Source organism: Etheostoma cragini, chromosome 2 (assembly GCF_013103735.1).
Source record: "Etheostoma cragini isolate CJK2018 chromosome 2, CSU_Ecrag_1.0, whole genome shotgun sequence".
In the NCBI taxonomy this organism is placed as follows: Eukaryota; Metazoa; Chordata; class Actinopteri; order Perciformes; family Percidae; genus Etheostoma; species Etheostoma cragini.
In genome coordinates, this window is record NC_048408.1 from 13,755,866 (window position 1) to 13,771,798 (window position 15,933).

Here is a 15,933-nt window from a genome sequence, read left to right on the forward strand (position 1 = left end):
TTTGATGATTTTGAGCCTGGCATTTTACTTCTTGACAATGTGTATTTTGACAAAAAATATATTCAATTTCGATCCTCTTACCATTTTTTGATTTGCAGTCAAACATAATTAAAAAATTAATCAAGAAAACAGACTCTGGATATTCTGTGCTAATGTGTAGATAATGTTGGAGGTGAAACATGAAGAGATGTCTTTCAATTAAGTGTTCTTTTTTTAAAGATTATTTTTGGGACTTTTCCCATCATTACACAGAGACAGTAGATAGGCATGAAAGGCGAGGATAGATGGGAGATGACACGGAGCAAGGGGCAGTAGGTCGGATTCAAACCTGCGCCGCTGCAGGACTCAGCCTACATGGGGCGAACGCTCTTACTGGGCGAGTTAGAGGCCGCCCCAAACTAAGTGTTCTTTACATGAACATTACAATGAGAAACATTCAGAGAAAGCCTGTTCCTGATGTCTAACACTTAACAGCCTTTACACTTGATCTGTTTTGAGCTTATATTGTTACATAATAAAGACCAACTTACATAAAATTCTGAAGTGTTGTTTTGATGGCACAGCTATAAAGGATTCACTGTGTCACAATCAGAGCTAAACAAGGCTTCAGACAGCTCTACTGTAAGAAATTGACATTTACCATGCAGCGTTGTAAAGTCAAAGTCATGATTTGAATGGTAACAGCTATGGTCTCTCGGGCTGGAAGAAATTACCACATTACACACGTGTTGATTTGGATCAGCATCAGGTTGTAGGAGGAGGCTGAATGCACTTATTGTAACTATAGTTTTGACAAATAAATGGCTGTAATGTAATTTCAAATTTGCCATTGTGTAACTAATTTAATGTTCTCAAGTACTGTATTTAAATTTGAGGTACTTTACTTCTACTTGAGTATGTTCCTCTCATGTCCCTTTATACATCGAACCAATTAGTGGATTGGCAGAAAATGTATCGGGAACAATTTTGATAATCATTCGTTTTTCATGGAAAAAACATTTCATGGTTTGATGCAGCTACTGTATAACAGTCACAGGAAACATTGTTCTGCATTGAGTAGGCCTAGTTTATACTTTATTACCTTGAGTAAATTTTTACTTATTATCCTTACACACTCTAACTCAAGTATTTTTTTCTTGTGTAACTTTTTTATATGCAGGATTACTTAAAGTGTGGTAATCAATAGCTACTTTTACTAAAATCTGAAAAGTTTGTCCACCATTGCAAATGTGTACATTTGCTTATACATCTTTATAAATAAACGCCTATTAATATTGTTTTAACATAGCCTACATGTAATATCAACGTGGCAGCCTTTGATAGATGTACGTGATCAGGGACTGTGCCAGCCCGAAAAAAAAGAAAACCTGATAAACTGAATTAGATTTGTCATCCTCTACATCTGTGCGTGATGACAGAACTGCATCACGACCACTCTCTCTGTCTCTCTCACGCTCTCGCGCGTGTGTTGCTTCCAGCAGCCGACTAAATCTGATCAAACTGAGAACAGTTTTGGAATGGCCTCTGAACGGGATGATTCCAACTCAACCAGAAATCCGACCAACCAGTTTGTGCAGCCGGCGTGGCGCATCGTGCTGTGGTCGGCGGCCTACAGCACGGTGCTGGCCGTGGCAGTTTTCGGAAACTTGATCGTGATTTGGATTATTCTGGCGCACAAGCGAATGAAAACTGTCACCAACTATTTCCTGCTGAACTTGGCTTTCTCCGATGTTTCGATGGCTGCGTTCAACACGCTCATCAACTTCATCTACGCGGCTCACGGAGAGTGGTACTTCGGAGAGATCTACTGCAGGTTTCACAACTTCTTCCCGGTCACTGCCGTGTTCGCCAGCATCTACTCAATGACCGCCATAGCCATCGACAGGTAGGAAGATAATGTCATACACCGCAGGCATGGAAGAGTTTATAGTGATATTTATTTGACGATGATATATTAATTATGTTGTTGTTGTTTTCTGTTTTCATTAGGTGTCTGTAGCCCTTGCCACTAGCTTATTTTACAATTTGGGATATTTTACAATTCACATTTCACAGTAATTTGGTTAACAAGCAGAACTTTGCTTTTACTTTTTTTTTAAATTTAAATTTAAGCCATGCATATTTCAATTGTTGCAGTGCTCTGAATGAAATAAGGAGTTGTGATCTCTTGCTACATAGAGGATCAATTACCCAAAACCAGATTAACTAATAATGTTTTAAGATTAAGTAATTAATGCCATATAGAAAAAAAACATTTCTCTGTTTGTGTTTTTACTATAAATTTGGTTCGAGTAGCGATTCAGGTGTATAAACAGAAAACGTATAGGCTAACTAAAGCATCTTTTTTTAAATACTAGCAATCACTAATTTTACTATTTTTTTTTACTACAGCTTTAGTGAAACAATGGAAATGTGACATCTATTTTCACATGCCTAAAATGCCTCAGCACCATTTACAAAAAAATTAAATGAGCGGATAATCAGTGATGACCAATAAGTCGTAATGCCTAAATTGATTTTAAGTGCATGTATACTCTATATTTACACTGTTTCTATCAATATTCTATGTGGGTTTGTGGAGGGGAATCAAATTATAAATCATTTGTAAACAGATTACATGAATGTAAACATGAACATAAGGTTTTTCCTCAAATATTAAAGTAAGATTGTTCTTTAACAGTTTTTATGAAAAGACAACAGAGTGGCGTATTACTGGCAAATATGATTGTACATTTTTTACACATCTGATTAAACCTGTAGGGAGATGAAGGACTTTGTTAGATAACATCTGCACATCGAGAACCTTGAAAGAAAAAGAATCAAACATCTTATAAAAAAGACAATCTGCAGTAGGCTAAATGTTACAAATGCTTACAAAGAAAAATGTTTTAAAGATGGTTCTCTTCTGCCAAAAATAAAGACAAGAATGAAATATAGACATGAAAATCAACCCAATGATGACCAACAGGAGCATCATCACTAATTATGTCAGGTGATTTCAAAAGGTAGTGCTGCATTTTTTTGAAGCATGGAACAGCTTTGAACTTGTCTTTAGATAGACATTTAGAAGATAGTGTGTGGGTCTGCAAAATGCCAGATGTGTTCAGGTTTGTATTAGGTGCAGCACACTGGAAATGTTGGGTTTTGCATAATGTTTGCATTCACCAATATCAAGTCATAGTCAAGTTGTGACATTTGACCTCTAGGTACATGGCCATCATCCATCCCCTGAAGCCTCGTCTGTCGGCAAAAGCCACTATGGGAGTTATCGTCTGTATCTGGAGTCTGGCCGTGGTTCTGGCCTTCCCTCTCTGCTACTTCTCTACCACCCGAGCTCTGCCCCGCAGGACCCTCTGCTACGTGGCCTGGCCTCGCATGGCTGACGACCCCTTCATGTGAGAACACTGACAACACCCTTTCTTAAGATAAGATAAGATAATTTGTTTATTAGTCCCCAATGGGGAAATTACTGCACTACACTCTGTGTACACACTTTTTGTTAGTACTCACACACAGGCCTGAAATACACACACATGCTCAGGACCTATACATGCACTATACATGGAGAGATGTCAGAGTGAGTGGGCTGCCAGCTGAACCAGCGCCCTGAGCGGTCGGGGGGGTACGGTGCCTTGCTCAAGAGCACCTGGCAGTGCCCAGGAGGTGAACTGGCATCTCTCCAGCCACCAATCCACGCTCCCAACTTTTTGGGTCCATACGGGGATTTGAACCAGTGACCCTCCGGTTCCCAACCCAACTCCCTATGGACTGAGCTACTGCCACCCCGAAGTGGCAGTAGCTCTTCTATCTTATGTCATGCTTCATCATCATTGTGATGGCAAAGCTTGACTGTAGTCTAGTCTCCTGCGTGTGTATTTCAGTGTGCATCGTCTGGTTGAATCTAATATTAACTCCAGATATGTCATTGGTTACAATCTCGTCATCCTGCTTGTCGTTGTCACACCAATTAAAATATATACTGGTGATGTTTGTTTACTTTTGCAGGTATCATACCATAGTGACAGTTCTGGTCTATTTGCTGCCCTTAGTGGTGATGGGCATCACTTACACCATTGTGGGGGTGACTCTGTGGGGAGGGGAGATCCCAGGAGACTCATCTGATAACTACCATGGACAGCTCAGGGCTAAAAGGAAGGTAAATCCCACCTTTATTTAATTTACACAAAATGGTGCATAACTTGCAGATATGATTGTATATTTCTATTCTGTTTTTACTTGTCTGAGGGCAGTCTTTGCTGATACACTGCTGTGATTGAGTATAAATCTGAATAAACCTTTAGAGAGATGTAGGACTTTGTTGGAAAGCATCTGCACATAGAGAGCCTTTATTTGAAAAGGACAAAAATGAAATTTTACAAAGGATAACTAAGACTGGAGACCATCCTGCGAATGGACCACACCAACCACAACGCCACAGGGGCATAAAGTGTCTGTGGGTTTGCGTGTGTGTGTGTGTGTGTGATGTGTTTCGCGCGGGGGGTGACGACAACCTTAACTACACACTTTGTGAGTGCATTTTGCACGATTGACAAAATCTGGCCACAGGCAGAAATATAAACTCAAAATCGCCTCTATGGCACTTCCTACTACATGATGACAAACACACACACACACACACACACACACACACACACACACAGACCCACCATTGTCGCTGCCGCGGCTTTTGTAAAGCTCTGGTTCCCTTTGTGTAGAAAAGAAAGACATAATGAATATCAACAAAATCATAACCGTAGCCTTAAAAACAGATGCTCACAAGCCCTTGGCTGTTCATCTGCATTCTTACCATCTGAAATTGTTATTATTGTTTTACTTGTTTACTTTTTTAAGGGAGATGTCAAAAGCACACATTACAAGATTATACATTTTTTTAAATAAAGCATGTTAAACACAATTAAAATAGAGCCCTTTAAAAACAGACAAAGGACAACAGATACATAATACAAATCCATTTTTTTTTGTAATAGCAATTGCACTCTTCACCCTCACAGTTCTTTTTTAATCAGAGCTTTAAACTCTTCCAGGGAGACACAATTATTATGCCGTAGTCTGTTCTCTAGGTGATCCCATGTCTAGGTCACCAAATAGGAGAAAGCTGTTCTAACAAGTGCTGATAAAATCCTTGGAACATGGCAGAGCTCCCATCTAGTGGAACAAAAATAACATCAGCTGTGGTGAGTGACAGGAGATTACACAGATATGGATACATTTAGCCAATATTGCTTTGTAAAAAACAATTTACCCTACCAATGCTGCTGTCTCCTTAAAGGCCAGGAAAGTACACAGTGATGTGTATGGGACAATGAGTTGGATATAAAGAGCAGAGTAGAGAGTTGAAGCAACAAAGTATGGAGGAGGAAGCATGCATGTCAGTAATGTCCCCGTAGTCTCTAGAACACTGAAGAACATAGCCTGCACAGTTAAATACAAAAAAACAAAGACAAACTTTAAGGTATTCTCTCATTCCTGCTTTAAAACCTCCCAGGAGCAGGGACACCGGTCTACAACAGCATTAACAGTCCATTGTTCATATTTCCAAGACCTCTTCTGATTAACTAAAACAAATGGGATCAGGAATGCAGTAAGACAAAAAACATTTGAACCACGCACAGCTTCACTCTTTAAAATGTGTCATGCAGAGCTGTTGTAAAGATAATTCAAAATGTCCATTGCAACTGTTTGTTCCCCTGTAGTTGGACATCCTTAGCCAGACTGCGCAGTGTGCTTTGCAGCAGCTACTGTAAGGGTTGGGTTAAACATGGATTAAGGTCATCCCAGCTGTCATGACGAGCATCCATCAAGACAGCCTTTGGATTAACACTAAAGAGTACAATTGATTGATAAACATCTCAAATGTTGCAGGTCAACATGCCGGAATATTCAAAGAGACAGAGCAAGGGCGCAAGGGTTAGGGTGTGGAGGTATTCAGTGATTTTTTGGGGGGGAATAAAAATCAAACAAAAAAGTTAATTCAAATTTTGCTGCTTTTTCAACAATAAACTCCTCAATTTCATCTTAATTTACCCCATGTCTGTAAAATGATTGTAGTGAAGTGTTCCTCAATGTAAACTACAAAACTATCAGTTATATCAAAATAGATAGAATTCATTCCCTAGACATTAGTAACATTCTTTTATGAACCTGAAACCCACACAGTATACAGAAATAGACACAGCTGCAGGTTCAGGATTGCCATTTACAATCTTTTCAAGGGCTTTACAGAAAAAAAATCATCAGAGTCTCAGATTGCTTGCAAAATTGAGCTGTGGGAGATCAAAGACATTTATAAATGTCAGGAAACAAAGGTACAAGACAATGTAAGGCTTAATTTAAAGGCCCATGCTGACAGGATAACATTTGGGCTGAAGATAAGAGGAAGTTGCTCTCATCTTCTCCGTCTAACAGATGAGCATCTGCTGATGGTATAATAGCCTCCCGCTCCTTTCAACTCCCCACAGCTTTGCATTGTGCTGCATCACACTGATGAGTTTCTGTGATGCTCTCTCATCCGTCCTACCTGTGGAATCTGCTGACCTTTCCCTTTCTTCGCACGTCAGCCATTATGCACTTGTGAAATGGAAATCCTTGTGATCAGAATGAAGGAAAACAGACAACATACTTGTTACTTCAGAGACAATTACCATATAAAGAGTTGCCAGGGCTTTAAGGAGTCAAAGTCACAATTAAATAGTTTTGCTACCTTAATTTGATATTTGTCTAGATGAAGAGTAAGTAGGTGGTGCAGGAAATGCATTTTCAAAAGTTTTTAGTCTGTGAGAAAAAAAGATTAAATATTTAAAGCTGCACTAATCAACAGTTAACAATGTATCAAATACAAACCTACAGAGAATTAGCAATTCTTTCCAGCTCTGTGGAGTGTATGCTTACGTTTAACTCATTGTTTTGTTTTAGATCAGAGCCAAGTACATTTCTTGACACATCTTTTTCTCTTAGTTTCAACACTTTTCTCAACTACATCAGCCTTTATTTTGCCCAACTTTCCCAAACAGCCTATAGAATATATAAATCTTCAAATGCCAGCTTGGCCCCTCTCTATTGGCTACAATGTTACACTTCATCATGTCCAAAAGCACACCAGTTCTTGATTGCAATTGCAGTTGGTATGCTGAGGAAAGGTGTTTAAATGCTGTTCTGCTAATAATATTCATATTTGTCTCCTTCTTCTTGCAGGTGGTGAAGATGATGATCATAGTAGTGGTGACCTTTGCCCTTTGCTGGCTCCCCTATCACGTCTACTTCATTGCAACAGGTCTCAACAAAGGTCTGGTTAAGTGGAAGTACATCCAGCAGGTTTACCTGTCAGTGCTGTGGCTGGCAATGAGCTCCACCATGTACAACCCCATCATCTACTGCTGCCTCAACAGCAGGTGGGTACAAATAAGTCTCCCCCATAACCCAAACCACACACATGCAGGTACTTCATTTGTACACAGCAACAACATTACAGGTAATGGCTTGATTTGGGTGCAGGTTCCGGGCCGGCTTCAAGCGAGTTTTTCGCTGCTGTCCCTTTGTCCGGTTCTCAAGCTACGATGACCTGGAGCTCCGAAACACAAGACTTCGACCGGGTCACCAGAGCAGCATGTGCACCCTCTCTCGGGTCAACACCAGCATCCTCAGCAAGAACAAGAGCACTTGTTCCCGTGGACACAGGTCAAGACTTAATTCTGAGCCCATTAATAAAGACAGTTAGTTGTCTCCACTGGACACAGTCCAGCTCACTGGGTTTATTTGACAAATTATTGTGAGCTGAAAAATACCTAATAGACTGTTTTTTGTTCACTTATATAGCTAATAATGGAAATTTACGCTGATGGATTAGTGTTGATTTTTACAATACACCAGAGATTTTACAGTTGCTATCTATCTATCTATCTATCTATCTATCTATCTATCTATCTATCTATCTATCTATCTATCTATCTATCTATCTATATATTTTGAGCTGATTTTGACACTTTATTACATTTGTTTAATGTTATGCTGTGTGTGCTATAATATTACGTGTTAGTATATGCATTTGCTCTGCTCATTGTAGACCTACAGTATATTTAATGCCATCAGACTCAAAATATAAATATATCAAATATATTTTAATGACACTGATATTAAGCGACCCTGGTTGGGTGTAATTTCACAAGTGCTTTAGTGTAATTTAAGTTAGTTGAAAGCTTGTGCCGTTTTAAAACAATTTGTTTAGGACTGATCCCAGCGTTCCTGTTCACCGTGAGTATGATTAATTTTGTATAAAATTTGTGTATGTACAGTATGTGCTTGTAATATTTGTTTGGTGCAGACTCATACATACATGGACAAATTATATCCTTTACAATGAATTTGTGTTTTTTTGTTGCATAATGATGTAGATTAACTGTGTAAATGCAAAACCAGTTGAATTCACTGAACTTGAGAAAACAAGTTTAAGAAACTTTAGATATTAAGTTAAATCAATACCTGTATAGTTACACGTATGTATGTCCTTTACAAATTAAAGAGTTCTTCACTCAGATCTAGGATCTTAATTATAAAGCTGTGGCTCCTATAAAATCCACTCACACCAGAATATGTACAAACATGACACCTGTTACCACACTCAGGAATGTTGTTCTGATATTGGTGTAGCAAGGAGGAAATCAGTACCAACCATTGTCATAGTTCTCATTGTTATTAAGATCTACCATGACTTAATTTAAAATGTATTACAAACGTATGTATATGTAGGATACACTGCAAGTTTCCATCTGTTTTCTTCCAACGACAAATAAGGGGTCTTTTGAGTGTTATAATTTGGATACAATGCATGCTGGGAGGTCTACTAAAAAGCATTACATATTTATATTGAGTTAATGATAAAACATGAATTAATTCCACTGAATTCCTATATGATGGTCTACAATGTAATAGGTGTATTGTAGTGTCATTTTCCTCATGCAACTTAATTCAGCAATTTAACAAAATTGCACGTATAGCGAAGTGTTTAATGATATTAAAACATGTGTAAATTGTTCACTATATCCAATGAAAAATTTGCCCAAGGTCAGCTCTTAAACTAATTATCAGGCAAGACAAGAGCAGTTAAACCAGTTCATTTGTTTATGTGAAGCTCATTTCATGTATCTTCAAGCTGACAAGAAAGCTGAAAGTGCCTTAGAGGTTTAGAGGTTAATGTGCTGACTGCAACAAACTTGCATAACATTCCTTTGTTGCACGTCCCCCCCCCCCACACACACACTCTCCACTCATTTCCTGTACATACTTGGATACATAAAATGCCCCCAAGAAAGAACTATAAAAGAAAGAACTTTATTTCAGAAATATTAATATCAATGTTTCTGCTGATATCTGTGAAGACAATGTGGATGACAATATATGTAGAAGATACATTTAGAAGATAATAAAACCAAGACAATTAGCTCCATGGTATAACACTGGAACTTGCAAATTAAAGCAAATATCGCGGAAACTTGAGAAGATTTGGCGTTCCACAAAACTGGAAAATTCTCGTTTAATTTGGCAAGATAGTCTTAAAACGTATGGGAAGGCCCTCCATAATGCCAGAGCAGCGTACTACTCGTCATTAATTGAGGAAAATAGGAACAACCCCAGGTTTCTTTTCAGCACTGTAGCCGAGCTGACGGAAGGTCACAGCTCTATTGAGCCAAGTATTCCCATTGCTTTTAGTAGTACAAACTTTATGAGATTCTTCAATGATAAAATTATGACTATTAGAAGCAAAATTCCCCAAGACCTGCCTTTAACTGGCTCTGACTTATCTCCAAACTCAGGAACCTTAGAAACAGCTGTAAAACCAGATATATGTTTAGACTACTTTGCTTCACTTGATCTTTATCAATTTAATTCAATTATTTCTTCATGTAGACCATCAACCTGCCTCTTAGACCCCATCCTGACCAGGCTACTTAAATAAGTTATACCCTTAGTAAAAACTTCTCTACTAGATATAACCAATCTGTCTTTCTTAACAGGCTATGTATCACAGTACTTTATAGTATCTGTAATTAAACCTCTTCTGAAAAAGCCCAACCTTGATCCAGATGTTTTAGCCAACTATATACCTATATCCAACCTTCCATTTCTCTCTAAAGTTCTTGAGAAAGCAGTTGTCAAACAGTTGTGTGACTTTCTGTATAGCAACAGCTTATTTGAGGATTTTCAGTCTAGATTTAGAGTTCATCATAGGGCAGAAACAGCACTTGTGAAAATTACTAATGACCTCTTAATTGCATAAGACAAAGGACTTATCTCTCTACTGGTGTTATTAGATCTTAGTGCTGCATTTGATACCATTGACCATCATATTCTGTTACAGAGATTGGAAAATTTAATTGCCATTAAATTAACTGCTCTAAGCTGGTTTAAGTCTTATTTATCAGATCAATCTCAGTTTGTACATGTTAACGATGAATCCTCCATGCATGCCAAAGTTAGTCATGGAGTCCCACAAGGATCTGTGCTTGGTCCAATCCTGTTCACTTTGTATATGCTTCCTTTAGGCAACATTTTCAGGAAACACTCAATAAACTTTCATTGTTATGCAGATGATACTCAGTTAAACCTATCAATCAAGCCGGATGAAGCAGATCAGTTAGCTAAACTTCAAATGTACCTTCGGGATGTTAAAATCTGGATGACCTGTTATTTTCTAATGTTAAACATTAACAGGTAAAACTGAAGTTTTTGTTCTGGGGCCCAAGCACCTCCGTGACGCATTGTCCAAAGAGATAGTTACTCCGGATGGCATTAACCTGGCCTCCAGCACCACTGTGAAGAATCTTGGAGTTATCTTTGATAAGGACATGTTGTTTAATTCTCATATAAAGCAAATTTCAAGGACCGCCTTTTTCGCCTGCGTAAAATTGCAAAAATCAGGAATATCCTGTCTAAAAATGCTGCAGAAAAACTAGTCCATGCATTCGTTACTTCTAGGCTTGATTACTGCAATACTTTATTATCATGATGCTTGGAAAAGTCCATAAAGTCTCTTCAGCTGATCCAGAATGCTGCAGCATGCACATGTTCTGACAGGAACCAGGAAAAGAGATCACATCTCTCCGGTTTTAGCTTCTCTGCATTGGCTTCCTTTAAAATCCAGAATAGAATTTAAAATCCTTTTCACCTACAAAGCTCTTCATCGTCGGGCACCATCTTATCTTAAAGAGCTCATATCACCTTACTACCCTACCAGAGCACTGCGCTCCAGGAATGCAGGGTGAAAAAAAAGAGAGAAAGCCACAAGCAGCAACACAAGCCCCAAGGTGGGGACATCAGCCGGGGACCTACAGAGATGGAAACAAAGCAAGACAGATAAATATCTTGGGTAATATTTTAATATAAAAATTCTTCTTACTAAATTCTTTTTACTTTTTACTAAGAGCAAGTTGGGCCTACATGACTATTACACGTTCTGCCATAGTTTTTGTCATTTCATATAAGAAATCTGTTATTTTTATAGTTTTCTCTGTGTTCTTTTCACCGGTATGAAGTTGACAGTACTCAGATAAAAACAATTATGCCATCGACTTCTGAGCACCAACAACAAATAAGCAACATTTGACTCAAAATCAAAGTTGTGGGGTTGTTTGCTAATATTATTAGCACTGTCAATCAAATCGAATCAAACCACACCCACAAAGATATTTACAGAATTGTCCTGAAAGACAGATTAACAAACAATGTTAATGCAGTAAACTACTCTTTACTTAAGGTTCCTTGCAGAAACTGGAAATGGTAGTTTGAGGAGCCCCTACTGTATATTCCTCTCGCATTTCTACACTCTCAACTGTCAGAAAAAGGGCAAAAATGCCTAAATATAATCCCCCCTTCAGTAATAAGAAGCTGATTAACTTGATGATTGAGTGTTAAACTCTTTTTTCCAAACACTAAGGTTTGTTTCTCATTTAGTCAATAATATTTGAAGTCGTAGAGAAATACTAAAGATTTGTGACCAGCTTTTCATGATCATTAAAAATATATTATGATTCATTATATAAGCTCGGAAATGCAAGGGCCTCTTTTAGTTGAAGAGCAGTTCAAATTGAAACAGGTCAGGTAAAATGATATGGTCTTTGTATCTGTTTCAAATATTTGATGGCAAACCTTTTGTCATTCATTATTCATCATTATGTAAACATTCAAGGATCACACACTCAGTTTTTTTTTTCTTCACATATATAAATCACATTTAAAACAAAAATTATAATCATGGAATTGAGCCAAATATTTATTATTATCAAGAAAATGTCTTACCGTGAAAAACTGTAACAGTTGTGCGAGCTGTCCTGTTGTGAGTGTTTCAAAACAATCTCAGTGTATTCTGCGTCATTTATCTCGTCGTGTATGTTATTTACCGCCTCCACAGTAAAAACTTCAGCTGGAGATAATAGGGCCATATCCTTTTCTTCACCACAAATATTGTCTCCGAGGTTTACAAAGATACAAGAAGTGATACTTAGTAAGACTTGCCCATCCCAATCTTCGAATTTCCTAAGCGCTTGATAGTTTGTTTGAACTTTGGTAAACCTTCCAAATCTCACCTTTGAGCCCTTTTGTGCCGTGTATCCTTCTTGGAGAACATAAACAGTCTTGCAGTCTTTCTTTGGATTGAGCAGCAACATTGAATCCATGAGCAGGAAGTGAAGGGACTTGAAATGGAAGTGGTTTTCATAGGTGCTAACATTTCCGCCCATTGTCTCAACTGCATCATCGAAGGTCTTAGCAAAATGTGAATCGCTAGCATATGCCAAAAGTGCAGCAGTATGTTCTTTTGTTCCTTTAGGGATCGGCTTTGAACACTGGGTATTTGCATCCCATGCCTTCTTGAATTCCTCACTGCCGTGTAGCTCTTTTTCTAAGAGGCCTAGATTGATGAACGTCTCCATGGCCTCTTTACGGCATCCATCATACAGGTCATCTACAGCATCTGAGGCCATGTCCAGCATTTTTGTGCTTGTCAACTTTAATTGAGAATGGAAATTAAAACATAGGTTAAAGAGAAGTGATTAATATTTATTTAATCTAACATAACATCATACATTTTGAATGGCTATTTGTAATAATATACTTACTTTGTAGTTGAGAGCTGCGAAAATGATTGCAGCAAGAAGCAGTTTTCTCCTGTCCCACATTTTGAATGGCTCCTCTGGCTTCTATCTGTACAGAGTGCTGAAATAGATATCGAGGAAAAGCATTGCAGGACAAAACTTGTATAAAAAGTTGTACACCGGCCAGAAATTGAATGATCTGGATTGTGGCTCAAACACTTTGTTTAGACAAGCCCCCCATTATCTATTTTTCTTTCCTTACGGTACCAACCATGCCTACCCTGGAAAAACATTAATGATTAAAGTTCAAAATAAAAAAGTAAATGTTGAAAGACATACCTTAAGCACGGAAAATCAAGGCGAGTGTGCAAACTGCAGTGCAGCGATACTTCTCTGCAGAACCTTGTCTAACTTATCACACCAACAACGCCTTTTCCTTTCCTGTAAAAGGAAGTAACATGCTATTAGGAGCCCTGATGTCAAGTCATCTGTTCTGCTGGAGCTACTAGTTAGCTTTTGCTGATTTGTTGATTTTTAAAAATCAGATAAACTTAAATACATTGCCTTAATTTTCCAGTTAAACCCAAATGCTTTCTTTCTTTCTTTCTTTCTTTCTTTCTTTCTTTCTTTCTTTTTTTCTAGCCTTCCAAATTGTGTAATACATTGCTAAACTTAATGTTTATTTAAACATTAAGTTTTCTTGTTTCTTGAAAAATAGGTAGATTAATAATCAGTTACATAGGTTAAATAGAGCATAGATTTTTAAGATACACTACACATTAAGCTAACTGAATAGTTTTGCTTTGATTGGGAGAAACCTGACAATCCACCCATGTCAAAACCTTTAAGTTCTCTTTAGCCAGACTAGTGTTGCTGCTTGATGCTAAAACACTTATAAAGCATTTGGTAGCGAAGGAATGCAAAAATACTTTCTTTAATGTAAAAGTAGCCAACTGCAGAATTTTTAACTTTTAACGAAATCTTTAAAAAGTACAATACAAGTAGTATTCTTGAAACAGCAGCAATGGGCTACTTCCTAATTTGCAAGGTTATGTCCGGCCTTGGTTCTTGACCTCCTCCCTTCCTTCCTTCCTTTCTTTATCATTAGTCTGTTGAAGTTTGCAGAAAACCTACTCCTCGCCATATGCCAACTTGCCATGGCACGCTCTTTTTACTGACATGCATCGGCACATGCCAAACATTGGCTAGTCATTATAGGCAAGTTAAAGTGAACTTGTAAAAAAATAATTTCATAAAAATGCATTTCACTTATGTTGCATATAAGCATCTTAGGCCTACATGGAAATACATTACAATTACAATTAGGAAGCAGAGTGCAAGTGTGTGTGTGTGTGTGTGTTTGTGTTTGTGTGTGTTTTATCTTTTATCAAGGAACTTGTAAACATCATTACGCACATCCAACAGCAATAAGCTATTTACAGTAACAGTCATATTTCTTCGTGACATTGGTACATTTAATAGGGAAAGGACTACGACGAGACACATGCAGTAGGCCGTTTTATATTTATATTTCAAAAACACATCAATATCCATTGTTACTAAGGCAATGTTGCCGAAAGTCAATACTGACACAGTAGCATATATGCATTTACTTTAAGAGTCCACTTTCTTTAATCATAAGGCTACAAATCTATGAACAATTTTTGAGAGTATAAACTACATAGACAAAGACACGGACCACCAGATCCCGACGGAGACGAGTGAAGGATATTAAGCTCTTTTCCGGTGATGGCTGAGCGTTACTGTGCAGCCTTCCACTGGGCTTGACGATGTAGATGTGATGTGGGCAACGTTTCTGAAAGTTGTTAGTCTTCTGGTAGCTGTGCCAAGAGAAATCTCAATCATTCCCAATCTGCAGAGACGGAGAAAAGTAGGTACATGTTAGGAGATAGACACAGGCTAATTATTGCTACCTAAAATGCTAGTTAAAATTAATAATCAAACCTAAACAGCTAATGTAAGTCCAAACTGTCTGCAAGCTTCTTCTGAAAATATGGTGATTTGTCAACTATGCCACAGCAAGTTGCTTGTTTATGACTCAATCATTAGCCTATTTTTACAAAAACGTCTGCTACGGAGCCTTAACATGAACTACAAGGTAATGGATACTTTTGTATCTTGTTGTATTTCTTTAGAAATAAACAATGAACAAATAGAGTCTTTAAACGCTTCAGATGTAAAGTTATTTACTGTCAAAGTGACGTCAAAATGAATTGCACTCAATGGGATGCTAACTGCAGGTGATGGCTTCGTAGCATTTAAATGGCGCTATAGGAGCTATGCTTAGAGAGGAGAGGCTTTTTTTTATTTTATTTAGAAAGGCAACAACATAACAATACTCTCATTGGGGAATACAAAACGTAGCCTACATACAATACAAAAATTGTCTATGTAAAAAATAATTACCTGAGTACAAGAAACAGAGAACAAAACAACAAGGGGGCAGATTCTTAAAAATACAAATTAAAGGCAAAAAGGCTAGAGGAGGTCAAGTTTACATTTGGAGCAGCACAAAGAAGAGATTGATCAAAGTTTCTTAGATATGTTACTACACATTTTTCTTGCAATTTTACTTGAACTGATCTTTTTTAGTGAGGAAAAAAACTCTTTAATATCATTTATAAACCACACAAAGGAAGGCTTTGAACATCTCAACTTATTTTGGATTGTTTTCAGGGATTGTTTTTACAATTATGTCATTTAGAAAGGCATTAAAGACAGGGGATGTTTTAATAAATCAACATTTGTTTCATATGTTAGAATTGGGAGATTTCATACATGATCCAGCACTGGAAAGCATCCCAGAAGG

General features: G+C 37.7%; 2 protein-coding genes and 2 long non-coding RNA genes across 5 annotated transcripts in view; 2 read left to right on the top strand and 2 right to left on the bottom strand.

The window, feature by feature from the left end:
* LOC117955888 lies at positions 1-15,294 on the top strand. Its single transcript, XR_004659157.1, has 3 exons — positions 1-404; positions 447-449; positions 15,283-15,294. It is a non-coding gene; the product is annotated as an uncharacterized LOC117955888 (long non-coding RNA).
* tacr3l (tachykinin receptor 3-like) lies at positions 1,470-8,618 on the top strand. The gene is made up of 5 exons (XM_034890106.1): positions 1,470-1,885; positions 3,207-3,395; positions 4,006-4,156; positions 7,213-7,409; positions 7,513-8,618. Exons 1-5 carry the CDS (start codon positions 1,518-1,520, stop codon positions 7,733-7,735), a joined length of 1,128 nt encoding a protein of 375 aa, XP_034745997.1. The 5' UTR covers positions 1,470-1,517; the 3' UTR covers positions 7,736-8,618.
* The window catches only part of LOC117955875, a 26,105-nt gene continuing 20,466 nt past the window's right edge, over positions 10,295-15,933 (bottom strand). The window contains exon 3 of the long non-coding RNA XR_004659151.1: positions 10,295-10,305. This is a non-coding gene — a long non-coding RNA (uncharacterized LOC117955875). The remainder of the gene's footprint in view (positions 10,306-15,933) is intronic.
* Positions 11,069-13,638, bottom strand: si:ch211-145b13.6 (GPI-linked NAD(P)(+)--arginine ADP-ribosyltransferase 1). Of its 2 annotated transcripts, none has more exons than XM_034890245.1 (4): positions 13,443-13,638; positions 13,128-13,224; positions 12,310-13,016; positions 11,069-11,339 (listed from the first exon to the last, which is right to left on the bottom strand). In XM_034890245.1, exons 2-4 carry the CDS (start codon positions 13,185-13,187, stop codon positions 11,237-11,239), a joined length of 870 nt encoding a protein of 289 aa, XP_034746136.1. In that variant the 5' UTR covers positions 13,188-13,224; positions 13,443-13,638; the 3' UTR covers positions 11,069-11,236. The 2 variants fall into 2 exon arrangements, with proteins under 2 accessions (XP_034746136.1, XP_034746145.1); XM_034890254.1 differs by having other exon boundaries at positions 13,128-13,212; positions 13,443-13,458.

Bases quoted from the DNA above. Each gene is read 5' to 3' on its own strand.
- tacr3l (XM_034890106.1), top strand. From the start codon at position 1,518: ATGGCCTCTGAACGGGATGATTCCAACTCAACCAGAAATCCGACCAAC. The intron at 3,396-4,005 runs GTGAGAACACTG...TTACTTTTGCAG, and splicing joins ATGGCTGACGACCCCTTCAT to GTATCATACCATAGTGACAG. The intron at 7,410-7,512 runs GTGGGTACAAAT...ATTTGGGTGCAG, and splicing joins TACTGCTGCCTCAACAGCAG to GTTCCGGGCCGGCTTCAAGC.
- si:ch211-145b13.6 (XM_034890245.1), bottom strand. From the start codon at position 13,187: ATGTGGGACAGGAGAAAACTGCTTCTTGCTGCAATCATTTTCGCAGCT. The intron at 13,017-13,127 runs GTAAGTATATTA...TCTCAATTAAAG, and splicing joins TCGCAGCTCTCAACTACAAA to TTGACAAGCACAAAAATGCT. The intron at 11,340-12,309 runs GTAAGACATTTT...CCATCTCTGTAG, and splicing joins AACTGTTACAGTTTTTCACG to GTCCCCGGCTGATGTCCCCA.